Here is a 16,024-nt window from a genome sequence, read left to right on the forward strand (position 1 = left end):
AACACTGAATTAGTGTTAGTAAGTGTTAAATTATTAACTCCAGCAGATTTGATATTTGACACTTTATAAGAGTTAAGGTACCAACTCTCCAAAAAGAGTTAAATTAACACTTTCTGGTGTGGACCCATATAGACACTTTAAAAGTGTTGAAATCAAATCTGACAGTGTTAATCTGGGCCTCCTGGATTTGCTGTGCAGAAACAAATTTTGTTATTTCCATTTATCAGAGACACTAATATCCTTCAGCTCCCTGACTTGGCTCTTACATGTGTCAGCTGAGCAATATGAAGTTTAAAAAGTTTAAATAGAATATATTTTAATGACAAACCAAGAGTTTGTGGCTCCGCTGGCCTGATGCTGAGTGTTTACGTCATTTCTGGGTTGTTCTCGTCTCACCTGTTACTAATGAAAATAAATGCTGCTAATTGCTAATTACTTCAAACTGATGACTCGTGGCAGATTTCTTGCTCCGTTATCAGACTGTTTATGCGCTGAATTAAACATGGGAGGAAGCGTAACAGCGAGGCGACAAACAGAAGATCTCTTTTTGTTCCGGTCTGACAGGCGAGTCAGTCAGTGACGACTGAACAGGTGTGCGTTAGTGTGCACAGGTGTGGGACTGCACGTGCACGTTTTGTAACCTTTCAAACATGCAGAATGATAAAAAGTAACAAAGAACAGAGTGCTTCTTCAAACAGTATTGTGTGTGCACACATCAAATATGTAAAGTAAGATGGTTTCAAATCAGTACCATTATATCTGGACACCTCATTAGTCTCCTCAAAGTATGGACCAATCATTATCAGTCTCCCTAAATATGGACCTATCTGAGTCATCTCTCTCACTCCACCCCCTCCTTCCTATCTTAGTTAGTAATTCTTACGTCGGCTGTCTAGCAGGCCTGGGGTACTTTAAGAAAGTTCGGTACCGTTAGTTTTACCATTGTCATGTTTTAGCTTATTTAGCCTTCCTGTACATTTAGTTTAGTTTAGTTGATCTTAGCTCATACATTGTTAGATTGTTAGATTCCTAATTGTTGTTTAGTTCAGCTTTAACTTTATAATGATTTTATTTAGATTATTTTAGCTACTGTTTTGCTCATGTTTAGATATGTTTAGTTTCATGATTTTACTTTGGTTCATGACTTCTGTATTTTTATATCTGATTATGATTTCATTTAGATTATTCTAGCTACTATTTTGACTGTCTCAGCTCATGCTTAGATATGTCTGGTTTCATGATTTTATTTAGATTATCCTATATTTCATTTAGATTATACATGACTGATGTGTTTTTTTTGGGGGGGTTTCATTATGTACCTGCTGTATTGGATTCTGTTTTTGTTTCTGTTGTAAAGCGCTTTGGATCGCCTTGTTGCTGAAAAGTGCTATATAAATAAATCTTACTTCACTTCACTTCACTATCAGTCTCCCTAAATATGGACCTATCAGTATCAGTCTCATGAAACTATGAATCTAACAGAACTGGGTTCCTGAAATCATAAACTGTGTCTGTCAGTACCAACCTTCATGAAGCATTGATTTATCTACCAGTGTTTTTAAACCACAAATCTATCATTACCAGCTTTTTGAAACAATTAATCTGTCAACATTAGCCTTCTTAAACCATATCTCTTTTAGTACCACTTTTTAAAACACATGGATGTCAGTACCGACCTTCTGAAACCATCAGTCTACCTGGTAATGACAAACCCAAGGTCGGCCATCTAACCTCACATCTATCAGCATCAACTCACTAAGGACAAAGAGACGAAGGTGGACAAGGCAGCCGATGGCTCAAAGAGAACTTACGGTGCTCACGGTGACTCTGAACGGTGCAGCAGTGGTGGACGCTGCCTCCACGGAGGCTGTGGTCTTTTCTGAAGAGCCTGGCATACTGCGCCGGCGTCCGGTCCGCTCTGAAGGAGACTCTGCACACACAAACACATTTTTATGTTTCAAAAAACCCTTGAAAATAATATAAACCCTTTTTTGTGGCCATTCTTATAACTGCATTGTTCTGGTCTTTTGTTGGCGCCTGTTTCAGAGGGTGCTTTCAGGCCAAACAGTTTTAAGGACACTCTGAGAGTTATGAGGATTGTTAGTCTCACTATTAGGCGGTAATAAGGGCTTACATGTGTTTTTTTTTTTATCTCTGATAATGTGACCAGAAGGTGAAATATCTTTCATCTTTTTTGATATTAGTCAAAGTGTGTTGTTGTTCATTATCTTTTTAATACTCTATAGTTGTTTTGATGTAAAAAAAAAAAAAAAAACAATAAAAAAGATATTATTTTCTATTCCTGCCCCTACTTTTTGACTCAGATCACTATCAGCGGTTTCTGCTTGTGCACGTGCACCGAACCAGCAGATCTGGACATGTTTAGGAGGAATGTTTCGGGATATGAAGCCTGCAAGTCTTCACAGATTTCAGACAGTCATTCCCCGTTTGCTGGGCCCGTTCAGATAAACAACACGGTTTGAACTGGTCGCACCAAAGTTTTCACGTCTTATTTAAACAGAAAAAAAAAGCCCAACGGGAACGAATGTGTGAAACTAGGCCAGAGATGGTGATATAATCTCTCCTCATTAAAGGTCTTTGTGTGGTCACAGCATCACTCGAGAGAACTGAAATCCTTTAAATGAGTCGGTGAGAAATGATGAAATCAGGACTGCAGAGTGTGCAGGAGTGTAAAAACTTTAACACGGATATCTCTGCATGATGACCCCCTCACACAAACCCTCACACAGATCATCATCTGTCATGTCTTCAGGAGGAATCAAACTGACTTCCATCTAACCTAACCTGGCAGCTCGGTTCACAGATAGGAATTATCTTGGAGCCACAAAAAAAAAATCCTTTCTTACTTTTAAAATAAAAGAACAAAGAGTATGTGACACAGAGTTTTGGGCAGTGAAGAAATGTAAAAATAGCACCGAGCTGTGTGAGAATGAATCAGTTATTTTATCTCTGGTGTCTTAGCAGCACGTAACCCTTTTATCACACTTCTGCCAGTGAAATTCTGAAGCAAAAACAAGTGTTTAGTGAATCCTAACACTGATTCTGCATCTAACCATGGATCTGTGAACTATAGATCTGTGTGTGTCTGTCTCAGATGATGTTTGCATGTAGAGCAGGAAGGTCAGTGTGTTAGATGTTCTGTTTCAGGTTGAACAATCAGGAACCAGGACTTCCTGCTGATGGAGCTCAGCCACATGTGCCTTGACAAAAAAAAAAAAAACGCAGGTGGTTCTGATGCTGCAGAGATTTAAAAAATTGGAACCGCCCTCAGCCTGTGGGTCTGGTCTTAAATTTCACTGGGATAAAAAAATTTGAGAAAACAGACATCTGTGGAACCAGACTCAAGGCAATGTGGGTGTCCGAGTCAAAATGGAGGGCAGGTGCAGGGATTTGATATGGTCAAAAATAACCCTCTCTATCTCAAGTCATGGTGCAATATTTACATAAATAATAATCTTTTTTTGTTTTTCCTTTTTGGAATTAATCCAAACACCGCTGCCATGGCAACAAGAGATGTAATCTCTGAGAATCAAACCCTCCTAAATAAAAATGATAAAGGTAATTATCTGCCCTGAATGAATGAAGTCGGAGGTGTGAATTTTAACACTCAGCTTTAAAAAATTTCCCCTCTGGGCGTTGTTGGGTAACAGAGACCTCCCAGCTCGAGCCCAGCTGCTGCCACAGCAAACACGCTCGCCACTCCGCAGCCAAGTGTGGGACTGCACTGCAGCCCTGCACATGTTTCAACCATCTGCCTGCAAAGCCTGGCCGTGTCTAACCTGCTGCTGTGACGTGTGTCACTGCTGACAGCAGACAAACTCCCAGAAACTCCGAGAAAAACGCAAACTTTAATGTGACGCATGAGGAAAAACCGTCAGAGCTAGTCTGAACAACATGAAGGCTCTGATCTCTGCAGCATTTCCTGTTTATGGGGATGGGTCTCATATCTCAGAGTGTGTGAATGTGTGTGTGTTTGGGATGTCAAAGGATCAGAGCATCCATAAACAACAGCTGTTGTCGTAGAAACGTTCACGTCCTTTTAAAAAGGCTTCATATAGAGCTGTTGCTCTCCTTCATACTGTTCTCGCAGTAACGTTCGTGAGACGTCTGGTTTGGATTGTTTGAACTGTCAGATCCCTTCCTCGTCTCTGCTTCATCATCTCCTCTTCAGGAATCACGACCTTCACTCTCTAACCCGACACATTCCCTGAAACTCCCTCAGTAGCTGCTCCAAATAAATCCTGTAAATCAGTCCGGGCCCACTCAGTGAACAGAACCCTGGATGTGGAATTGATCAGACCCAGATGAGAATCGTCTGGACGACTGATCCGTGTCTCGTGTTCCGCAGCAGAGGTGGAAACAGTCTGGAAGAGATGGAATCGGTAAATGGACTTTAAAGGGACACTTTGAAGGCTGTTTAATGAAAATTTTCACCTCCCTGCTGAGTTTTCCCTTTGTCCATTAGGTATGAAGATTGGAACAGCGGGAGGTTCGAACAGACCAGAGACCAAATGCTGCAGGCCAACGATCTTCATGCAAATCTGTACTGAACTCCTGCTGTTTCAGATTTAATACAGAAACTCAATATTCTGTTCAAAGGAAGTGGAAATATTTCTCTAAGAGCTGCACAACTATTAGCCGATTAAACGTCGGACCATTAAGACCGTCTAAAAAAGCTGTCTTCCTTCTGTTGTGATTCAGAGAGCTATAGTCAGAAGTTTCCATCCACTCGTCACGGGCATGAATGTCTAATTTTGTTTTTGGTCCTTTAAAGCTTCGTTTAAACCGTTGTTTTCCAGGGTGGAGTGAATACAAGACACAACGTCAATGAACTTGACAAATTTGAATTTATTGAATCCACACAGGGTCAAAGTTAGTCACACAGGCTAATGCTAACGCTAACCCTATGAAAACATGAGCAGCTATTTCGGAGGCTGAGTGAGGCAGTCTGCTGTAGCAACTGTGGCCTTGTCCACACGGCAACACTGTCTTTCCTTACGTGCGTTCATCCACACGGAAACACAGAAAATGACCCGAATGCCGCAGTAACTATGCCAGGCCTGAGTGTGGCGCTGTAACGCCGCCACAACATGACACCAGAAGACAGGAAAGAAGACGTGGAGGAGGCGCTCCAAACTGTAAACTCAAGAAGAAAAAGATGAAGATGGAAATTCCAAGAGAAAAAAGTGAATCCGTTTTATGGACTGATGACAAAGTGGAACTTCTAATTATGTCAAATTAAGACACTACTGACTAAAATCTGTAGACATAATGGACGATTTCAGGCCCAGTATCCAGTGAGATTAGCTGGAGGGAAAAATGTTCCTTATGGTGTTCAAAGATCACGCTAATTGATTTATACACAAGTGCTTTTTGAAACTATTCCCATTTCTTGGCCTTATATTATTTGGTATGATAATAGGAGTTCTTATTGCTCTTCTCTATTCAAAGCAATTTCATTTTTTGTCTTGTCTGTTCAAAGAAGTTATACAATAAATTACGGGTGTGCTGTAGTTGAGCAAGTGGTGCCTGCTACACAAGTGCAAACATGTAATCTGTCATTATTGTTGTTTCGTCTGTCACATGTGGGGCCATAGGTTAGGCAGGAGGTAGGGCGATGACATCATTGTTTTCAAAAGGTTGCATTTAGACTGTCAATACGAAAATGCAAGGGCAGTGTTTCAAGATTTTTTACGCTCTGGAACCTGGTTTCCATAAATATATTTTAGAGGCTCCTAAAACACTGCTTCCATGTGAACGCAAGGCTGAAACAACGAATGACCTATGCATATTCACCAAATGCCAGTCCCATGTGGTTGAGGCCATTTACACCTGTCACTAAAACACACTGTGTTTTACCAACATGAAACAGAACTTACTAAGTGGAGACCTGTTGGACATTTTAAAAGTTCCTTCGTTTGTTTACAGGCCCTTCTTCATCCCTGCCTTTCCTGGAACATTGATGTGTTGTAATATTACCTTCATAGTGAGATAATCACTGGGATATCCTGTAACTGTGGGCAGCGTGACCTCAGTAAAACATGTTTTAGTGAGGAGGATGCAGATAAATAGAAAAAAATTATAAAATCTCTGCCATCCCTATATTAAAGGCCAAAAACTCCCCAGAAAGCCTTCAACATTGACTGTCTTCATGACATGATTCTAAAGACTATAGATTCAAGAAATCGTCCTGCTGATGCTAAGGAACATCATTTTAAGTATTCGGTAATTTCTAACTGTTCCGTTAAAAACTCTGTGGGGTTTTCAGAGCCCCCGAAACAGCTGCTTATGAACAGAGTCAAACCAGTCATTTTTTTTGTTTCTTTTTTTTCCATCTGGAACATTTACTTTGTTTTATTAGTCTTCATTAACTCAGATGGGAAATAAACTTGTCGGTGGTTAATTCCTCCTCTCTGATCATCAGCTGCCTTCCTTTTGATGGGAACCAGTGCAGAACTTTGATTGGTGTCTGTCTGGAACCACTTCCTGCTGTGGTCCAATATAACACTGTTAGTGTGGTGAGTTCTAAAGATTTGTAGTGGAAATTTACACCAGCAGAGGCCTGAAAATCTTCCCCATGGTGCAGCGAAGGTGGGGGTGAGGGGGGGATTGTTGTTTCACCTTTTCCCTCACTGATGGATGGACAGAGAAGGTTGGGACAAAAGGGGAAATAAATATCTCCTTTTGTCCTTCTGCAGTGAACACAAACAGCAGCGTTATCTCCTTCACACAGCCTCTCATCATTTGTCTGAATACAACACGTGAATTAGTTCTGTGTCTGACCAGCGCAGAGAATCAGGGCACGGAAAGTCTGAGAGCAGCAGCGAGAGTCTGGACCCTCGGGGTGCTTCTGTGTTGTGACAGAAAGACACATATTCTGTTTGGAAAAAGTGAAATGTGCTGAGAAAATCACAGGCTGTCAAGTTGTGTTTACTGAAGACCATCTGACTTCGCTCACAAACGCATCCTTTGCTGTTCCCCCCCCCCTCAACACGACGTCTGGATGACAGCGCAGAGAAAATAGAATCTGTCAGAGAAACTAAAGGCAGGAGCAGAAAGATTCAGATTTGCAGCAGCAGAACACACGCCGCTCCATCAAGTCTGGTCTAACATATGTGCTGATAGAGTTTTCCTGTTGTGTGCTCGGGGACTAAAACATGTTTACACCATCGTTTGTATAATATTAGACCTCGCATCACATCTTTGAAGCCAGCAGGACGCAGTTTACGAAATCTGCCATGTTATATTTTTGGAACCAGAGTCTGCACACTAGATATGTGGGTTTAAGTCACACCTACTCCCCATGTTGTCACATGACCTTTCTTTTAAGCACAAAATAATTACATCTAAACATATTAGAAAATGAATATTTGAACATACAGCAGCAAGGTAGGAACTACTTGAACCAACAAGTCAACCCCTTAAAAAACTTAAAACATGTATTGGAACCAGCCTACAGGAAAGCTGGTCCAATTTGGGCATCAACTTCGGATGTCTAGATTTCTTCCACAGTCGATGGTTAACACCGAGCTGTAAAGACAACACTGGACCTTTTCTTTCTAGGACAGGGTATTTGCTCAGTGCAGAGGTGATGGTGGGATAAAGAGCTGCTCCTCGGTCTCCCTGGAGACACAAGGAAGTAAGAGAAGGTGAAGGAAAAAGACCAGCAGTGCAAAGATAGTCAACAGTCACTTTACTTTCAGCAAACGCAGAGCAGACAACTGTCTGACAGAGAGCTGAAGCCATTCAGTAGTTAAAAGTTTGACATTCCTTGAAGGAATGCAGCTTGCCTTTCATGCCAGAGAGTCTCAGGTTAAGATCATTTTATGCTGAGAAGGGACACAGTTGTAGGCATTTTGGTGAAACCTTGAAAATAACATTAATAATTTCATGCCATATTGCAATATCGTATGTGATCTGTTTATGTGCTGTGAATGACACTCAGCTGCTACCACACTAAATTTTAGCTCAGTATTCGGAAAATTTAACAAGGCGTAGCCATTTTTGTGTAGGCAAAGGTTGATTACCTGTGGTGTCCATCTTGATTTAGATTGACTTCCTGCCTTATGCTTAAAGGTAGGGTTCCATCTCAGCTGCTACCAAGCCAAATTTTAGCTGAATATCTGTAAAACTGTCTGAGATGTACAGTCAGGTGAACCCCAATGATTCGTGACATGTTTAGATAACAGAACAGGCAAATAAATTCAAGCCTTTCTATAATAATCCTTAACAGGAAAGTTTGAACGACAATCGAATGTAAAGTATACAGGTATGAGAAGCTCCTCCTAACGTTGTCTTCCAGTGGTGAGGCTCTGCTCGCTGCTTCGTTTGGCTCTGTCAGCAGTGCATTATGGGAAGTCAGAGGGATAAGAAGAAGGAAGTTAATGTTTGTGTAGAGGGCGAGCTGCATTCCTTCAAACTTCCATAACATCACTAGCAGACACGCACATCATGTCAAGTCCGTTGTTGACACATCCACATGTCACATGTCGAGCCTGTAGAAGATCTGCTGAGCGTAAACCTACAACTTCTAACTGTTCACATGAGATCTGCTTCAGTCCGTACTTTGAATTAAGAGGATCATTTAGGACTTTCATTGATCAAGCGATATATTATCCCCAATCTTCTGTACAGTGGTGTTAAAAGTGAACAATGAACTGAACAGTAAAGGATTCTTGTGGTTCCCCGACTCAGTATGAGATACAATGCTATGACAACCAGCCACCTGCCTTTATGTCGTTGCCAAGCAGCCAGACTTTCTTTACGTTTTTAAGAATAATTATAATCAGTCGTTTCCTGGGCTTTGGTTTTTTTTTAGTTTTAGTCCATTTTTAAATATGATGCAAGCACATTTTCAGCAGATAGCTAATTGAAAACAACCTTTTCAATGTAAAAAAAAAAGCCATTTTAAGGTTAGTAATTTACATTATTGTTTATATTTGTCATAAACCAGCTAAAAAATCAGAACAACTTTTGTCTTTGTAACAGCCTGCTGGTAACAAAGAGTGTGTCAAATAGCATAATATTTAAGTCACTATAGTGTAATCTGCTCTTTGCTTATGCCAAGCTATTGTAACATATAATTAAACCACACAACTATCTCTGATTACATTTTCATGTATTAATAATACATTTCTTTCTAGTCAGAATAACATTTTTACAAATCAGAACTGGAATGAGAGCTATCAATATTAAAATTTATACTGGTGAAAATTTCCTATCAAGGACTCGAAAGCTGAAACTGTATTAGAGGAAGTTGCCTTTTTAACATTTAATTGCTAGACTGGGTATATATGGCAGATTACCCTATTTTACTTTGTCACAGTCAAAGAAAGTGCTTTATGTTGTTGCTGGCATTCCTTCATTTTTACTTAAAATGAGAATTAAGTTTAAGATATCTAAAATATTGATTGTGGATAGGATAAATGGCTGAAATGATCATTTTGACTCAGTCGAGCTGAATTGTGGACATCTTAATCATAGACCCTGTTTACCAATTATATGATGCATCTGCTTGCCATACACTTTTAGCTAATATACGTTTTTATCTTTCCCATTCTCTGTGCTCACATAAACTTTAATTTATTTTGGCTGAATTTTTTATAAAGATTCACTCATTCACATACTTTCAACTATATTTACAGACTTGTTTTGTCAGGGAAAAAAAGTTACAAGACGCAGAATGTCTCAAAGTTCATTGTCTCAGAGTTTAGTTTCTAGTTTAGTTAGCTTCAGTTAGTTAGGTCTGAACGGATTTTGTGGCTGGAGAAGCTCCCACCCTGCAGAGTGCATACAGGACCAGGTGTTCACGCCTCTAAGGTTTAAAGCCTGGACCGTCAAGTTATATTATAAAGCTAAAAGTCAGGTGAAGAAGAGGGCATTTTATCAGTGAGGGGTCCAGACGAAGATAGCAGTTATCAATGCATGGAGGTGTGTATAATTGTAATGGTTTGAGGTGTGCTCAAAAAAGGATAAAATGTTCAGAGGCTATAATCTGCTGTAACTGTTTTGATTTCATTTGTACAAATGACTGTAACCTGCTTGATAATATTTGTCAAGTTCCAGCGACAGACAGAAAAAGCTCAGCAACCACGTTTTTGGAGGAAATGTCTTTTTTCTTTACTGTAAAAAAATAAAATAAAATAAAATAATGTATGCGGTTATTTTTCTTAAAGAGGAATCCGGTGAGAGCTGTGGAAAAATCCTAAATGAAAATGGGCCTGCAGAACTGACCAATGGTCATAATGTTATGGCTGATGAGTTTGCAGTCTGTTGACAGAAACAGTTGTGTGACTGTGGAAGGTAATCTGAGTTGATATCTTTGGATTAGGGGGGATTAGCGTGCACCTGTCTCCCTGTTATTGGACTCTTCTGGCTGCTCACTTGGATTCTATCAAACGGTTCTTCTCTGTGCTTCATTTTACTGACAGGAAGAGACGCTGAGCTCAGAAAACGAGGCAAAGATCAGAAAGTTAACCACTCAGATGATGGGCCTTCTGGTGGTTTTACTTCACAGCTTTACACTTTTATTTAGCCTCTCTGCGTTTTGCATTTCTGCTTCCTGTGACATGAAATGAGACGGCTAACTCGAGAAATCGCATTTTCTGCAGAAATGTAGAGCAAACGCTGAGCGCTGAATGACTTTGCTGCTTTCGCTGAAGAAGCTTAAACTAAGTAGTTAAAGCTAAAAGGAGCAAAACCTACCTAAATGACAAAATAAACAAAATGCTAGAAAAAATCTAAAAGGAGCAAAACACTAGTTTAAAGCTCAGATCAGCAAAAGGCTAACTAAAAGATAATTAGAAGCTAAAAGCAAAAAAAGGCGAGCTAAAGATTTAAAGTAACAAAAGGCTAACTAAAAGCTTAAAGTTGCAACAGCCGAGCTAAAACTTTAAAAGTATCAAAAGGCTATCTTAAAGCTAAATGTAGTAAAAGGCTGACTAAAACATAAAAGTAGCAGAAAGCTAGCTAAATACTAAAGTATCAAAATAGTAGCTAAAAGCTAAAAGTTATAAAAGGTTAGCTGAAAGCTAAAAGTAGCATAACAAGACCAACAGTCTGAAGCAGATTTCAAACAACATTGTTTTTGTTTTGTAATAGAAAATAAAAATCTTGATTAGTTTCTATAACAAAATTATTAAAGGAATTAATTAAAGGAAAATACTTTGAGAAGTGCATAACTTACAAAAACAAAAGTTTTAGCACCCATCTCTCTAGATTGAGCTGAATGTTTTGATATATGAATAGCTAAAATTGCACCAAGTACGCAGAAGTAGTTGAACTGCAAACAAACATACAGAAAAAAACAAAACAATACAGGACAATAGAGTGAATGCTGAGTCAGCGTTCACACAGCATGATTTTTATGAGGAACTGACCAACCAAAATCAAATGAGTATTAACTGATATGACAGTATTAATATTATATTTATACTTATCCTGTTTACTTAACTTTGGAAAGTTTATTGATAAAAAAAGGGCCTTTTTATTTTTTTTCTGTTCAAACCGAGGCTCTCCTGCTCGTCAGTGACCAATAACTGCTGTGTCAGTCCTCCAGTCTGACGACTAAAAATTTCTGCTTACAAAAACACACAAAGCAAAATCCGTCTGTGATAACCCTGCACGTCAGAGTCACCAAGAGTGGGAAAGAAGAGGAAACAGATCCACAGAGAGTGGGGGAGGAGGGAGGGGGCGACACAAGATTTTCCAGCAGGCTGCGAAAACAAAAACGAGCACGAACGGGATCCTGTGGCCGATGTTCAGGAGAGACAGGAAACCAAAAAGCTTGTCCTTACACTGACACTCACACACAGCTCAGATCAATCTACTCCCTTCAGGAAAACTGTCTGTTATCCTGTAGAACCTCGCAGATCTCATCTCAACACATCATATACGCCACGGTGGAGGCTGCAATGTTCTCGTAAATATGCCTGTTATGGAGGAAATTTGGAGTGATGTGGATGTAAAACGTCAAACTGTTATAAAATCACAAAGAAAGGTCAAACTTCTGAAATGACAGAATTATACCTCTGAGAAAGTTGTGATATGGTTGAATATATAATATATTAAAATCTGTTTTTCTAGAAACTAAAATGAAACTGTTTTAACAATATCAAGACAAAAAGCAATGGAAAAGACTGTTATGAACAGAGCCAGTAAAGGGGTCAAATGATAAAATTTAAAACATTTATTTTTTTAAATGAACATTTATTGAGACGTACCAACTGTTGAAGGAAATTCTCCTTTAAAGACTGAGGATTCCAGCGACGCCACAATAAATAAAGTTGTTACTCTAAGAGTGTCCTATCAGCAGTTTTAAGATTTATTCTTCTGAATGGAAGAAACATTGAGCTGCACAGAGGAGGATAAACCAGCAGCAGAGTGAATGTGCTCGGTTTTTGAACCTCTGGGATTAATGAGAAACGTTTTAAATACAGTTTTACTTTCCAAAACAACAACAGGGAAGCTTCACATGTAAAGCAAAGTAACACTTCTTTAAATTTAATGACACCTAAACAAACTATAATTATTTTATCGGAACAATGAGGAACTTCTCTTTCTGAACACTTCTTGTTCCTGTTATCCTGCAGGTGAAGGCCCGCGCGAGAAGAACTTGCTCTGAAACCTTTGTGAAGATGAAGGCAGCTCTTTAGACAAGTGAGTGATAGAGTGGGGTTTGCTTCAAAGCGGCCCTTTGATGAGGGCGAAGAACCAGACACCGTCGCGTTCTGCTCTCTTTCTCATGACTACTCCGCCCGCCTCCGACTGCAGAGCGGACAATCAAAAGGAACCGGAGTCTGACGCTTTTTATCGTTTCAGCTGGAAAACACAAATACAGCTTTCACAATGTCCTGGTTGGCAAGTTACAGCAGGTCACTTATGGGGGGGGTGGGGGGGGGAGTCTATAGGGTTAAGATTCAGAGAAACCTCTCTCCACATCTGCAAAGCCTCCAGGACAGACTCATCCCTGCCTGTTCAAACACAGAGAGGCAGGGAGAAATGGAACAAACAAACGCAGAACAGTGGTACAGCACGGGAGCATTAAGGCCTTTGTAGCTTTCAGCCGTACCGTCTGAACAGATCGGAGATCTGCAGGTCTTTACTAAACTCAGACCTGTCAGAGTCCGACAGAGCGAGGTTTAGAACAACATCAGTCCGTGCGCAGCCACTCAGAACTGTAAACTCGTGGTTTAAGACAGCTCAGAAACAGCAATCAGCTGCTGCTACGGGTGGGTAATAACTACGTTACTAAGAAGAAACAGAGGAAGAAAAAGGAGAACTCTGCGTTGTTCTGCATTGTGTTGATTTAAAAATAGTCCAGATTGGTATATAAATGCAACTTCCTAAACAGAAGCAGAAATCGAGTGTGCGTCAGAAAGCCAAGTTATCTCAGCTAATAGAGTTACAGAGTTAGACCGGACTAAATCCTACCAAATACATATGTATAAAGAGTTAAACCAGGTTAAATCCATCCAAACAGATGCAGAGTTATACAGCATTTAGCAGTATAAAGACCTAAACTGGATTATATTTATAGCAGTTGCAGAGTTGTAAAGTGTTAAACAAGACAAAAGCTATTCAAACAGATACATGCTTATAAAGAGTTATACCTGACTGAATTTATCCAAGCAGATACATATTTATGAAGAGCTAGATTGGACTAACTCAATTCAAACAAATACAGAGTTATGAAGAGCAAAAAAAAAAAGACTAAATCTACCCAAACAGATACGAAAATATGAAGAGCTACACCTGACTGTGTTCATCCAAACAGATGGAGAGTTATAAAAAACTTAGGCTGGACTAAAACTATCCAACAATAGAGCTGTTCAAAGTTAGATCAGACTACATCTAGCCAGACAGATACACAATTTTAAAGACTTAACCTGACTGAATCCATCCAAACAAATGCAAAGTTATAAAAACTTAAACTAAACTAAATCTATCCAAACATATACATCCTTTTTTTTAATTGTACTAGACTAAATTTATTTAAACAGATACATATTCATAAAGTGTTAGACTGGACTAAATCTGTCCACACAGACAGAGTTAAAAAAAAGTTACACTCGACTGAATCTATCTACACAAATAGTTATAATGACTTAGACAGGACTAAAATTATCCAAACAAACACATTTCTAAAACATTAGACTAAATCTATCCAGATATAAAGTTAGACAGAGTTAGATGAGACTAAATCTATCCGAAGACCAAGTATTTTTTTCCAGTAGAAACAAAGATTTGGAGCAGTGTATCCTTGCTGTGCAGTTGTAGTATTTATTACCCTTGTTGGCAGACGTCCTGGTCCGGCTGCGGGACCGGCTCCTCTGGCGCTGCAGCCTGGATTTACCCAGGAACCTGTAGTAGTACGAGGGTCTTCCAGAGCCCTTCCTGACGACCCCTGCCATGCTGTCTCTCCTTACCCCCAACAGGACTTGTCAACAGGTTCTCTTTGAGGTGTCACTTCAGATAAACTGCAGGTGGACTTCTCAAAGAGTCAAGCTCTGTTTACTACAAGTCTCCCACACCCACCCTACCCTTCCCTCCCTGCCCTGCAGACATTCACATCCACTTCAAGTCCTCATGGGCCGGGTTAAGAGTCAGATCCACTCCAATCTGAGCCCATTAAAGAGAGGATTCAACTTTCTGTTCACTGCCCCTAGTCCAGTCCCAACCCCTCAGACTGCTTTTGGAGTTCTGACTGACCTCCCCCCCTCTGCTCCTTCAGAGTTTCCTGCAATCAGATCCCAAAGGCATGATGTCCGGAAAACTATGAGTTTGTATCCTGAAGAACAGGAAAGCTGTTCCTGTTCCTGGTGCAAGAGTGCACCAGGAAAAAAAAATGTCAGGGGCAGTTTAACCGACCCCCAGCTTCAGAGAGCCCAATCTGTTTCATCAGAAAACTAAGCCTGGGTTTTTAAAAACTACTGTCTGCTTTAAAATGAAATGAACTACAGCATGTTGTAGCTCAGCTCCATCCGTCAAAACCTCCTGTGACTCTGAGGGAAACAGACCAAGGAGGGGTAAGACAGCATGCTATGACTGAGAACAACAAGAGAGGAATGTGGGCTGTGGAGAAAACATGAATCCGAGCTGCAGCAGACTGGAGTTCACGAGACAGTGATCAGATTCCTAAACATGAGCTGCTTCTTGCTGTCATCTGCTGCTGGAAACATGTCTGACTCCACCACCCCTGAGTCCTACTGGCTCCCGATCCTGTTTCAGTCTCCCTTTCTTGTTTTACAACACGTCCACTTTGACTTCCCTCCCCAGGCCAGACAGGAACAATGTGGGGCCGGCGGCCAATCAGAAGCAGGTGGCAAAGTAAAAAAAGGTTGTAAAGGAAGTCGAACAGCCAATCAGAGAGCAGAGGTCGCAACTTTAACACAACAGCTTAGAAACACATGTGAACCCAGGAGGGGCTCTCAGACGTTACACTGTAGTGGGCTTTAGGATCCCGCTGGAAATCTGAAATTGGATGTAGGGTACAGGAAATATGGCTGCTTGTTAACTTGAACTTGTGCTTTTCACTCTCAATAACTTGTTCATTTGCCCTAATAAGAATTATTTCAAAACTAGAAAAAAATTTGCATTTTCAGTCAAAATGCAGCACATGAACTAGGGCTGCAACAACGAATCGATAAAATCGATAAAATTCGATAATGAAAAGCGTTGGCGACAAATTGCATTATCGAGATGTGTTGCGCAATTTATGCGTCACTAACGTTGTCGCGGAAACGGTGACGTCACCCGCAGCGCGTTTGCTGAACAAACTCCGTCCCAAATATGTCATTGCTCCATCCGCTCCGTAAAAAAAAATAAAAATAAAAAAAATAAAACTCCGTTAGCTCCGTATGATGATGAAGAAGCTACGGCTCCTCTTCCTCACTGCAAACTTTCTTTCTGCTACTCCATTACCGTTTTGGGGGGCATATTTTACTCACTGCAGGTTAGAATCTGCTGAATAGGGTTTTGTGTTTAGTCTTAAAGTTGTTCAGCA

General features: G+C 40.2%; 1 protein-coding gene across 3 annotated transcripts in view; it reads right to left on the minus strand.

Annotated features, from left to right (window-relative positions):
• LOC108244777 (disabled homolog 2-interacting protein) overlaps positions 1-16,024 on the minus strand; it is an 84,329-nt gene that overhangs the window by 60,486 nt on the left and 7,819 nt on the right. The window contains exons 1-2 of one of the 3 annotated variants that reach the window (XM_037979642.1): positions 14,309-15,039; positions 1,812-1,930 (exon numbers count right to left, since the gene is read on the minus strand). In XM_037979642.1, the coding sequence (XP_037835570.1) occupies positions 1,812-1,930; positions 14,309-14,432 (243 nt within the window). In that variant the 5' untranslated portion in view covers positions 14,433-15,039. Of the gene's footprint in view, positions 1-1,811; positions 1,931-14,308; positions 15,040-16,024 lie in introns of those variants that run through there. The other 2 variants (XM_017431245.3, XM_017431247.3) reach the window with 2 other exon arrangements.

Source organism: Kryptolebias marmoratus, linkage group LG14 (assembly GCF_001649575.2).
Source record: "Kryptolebias marmoratus isolate JLee-2015 linkage group LG14, ASM164957v2, whole genome shotgun sequence".
NCBI classification, from domain to species: Eukaryota; Metazoa; Chordata; class Actinopteri; order Cyprinodontiformes; family Rivulidae; genus Kryptolebias; species Kryptolebias marmoratus.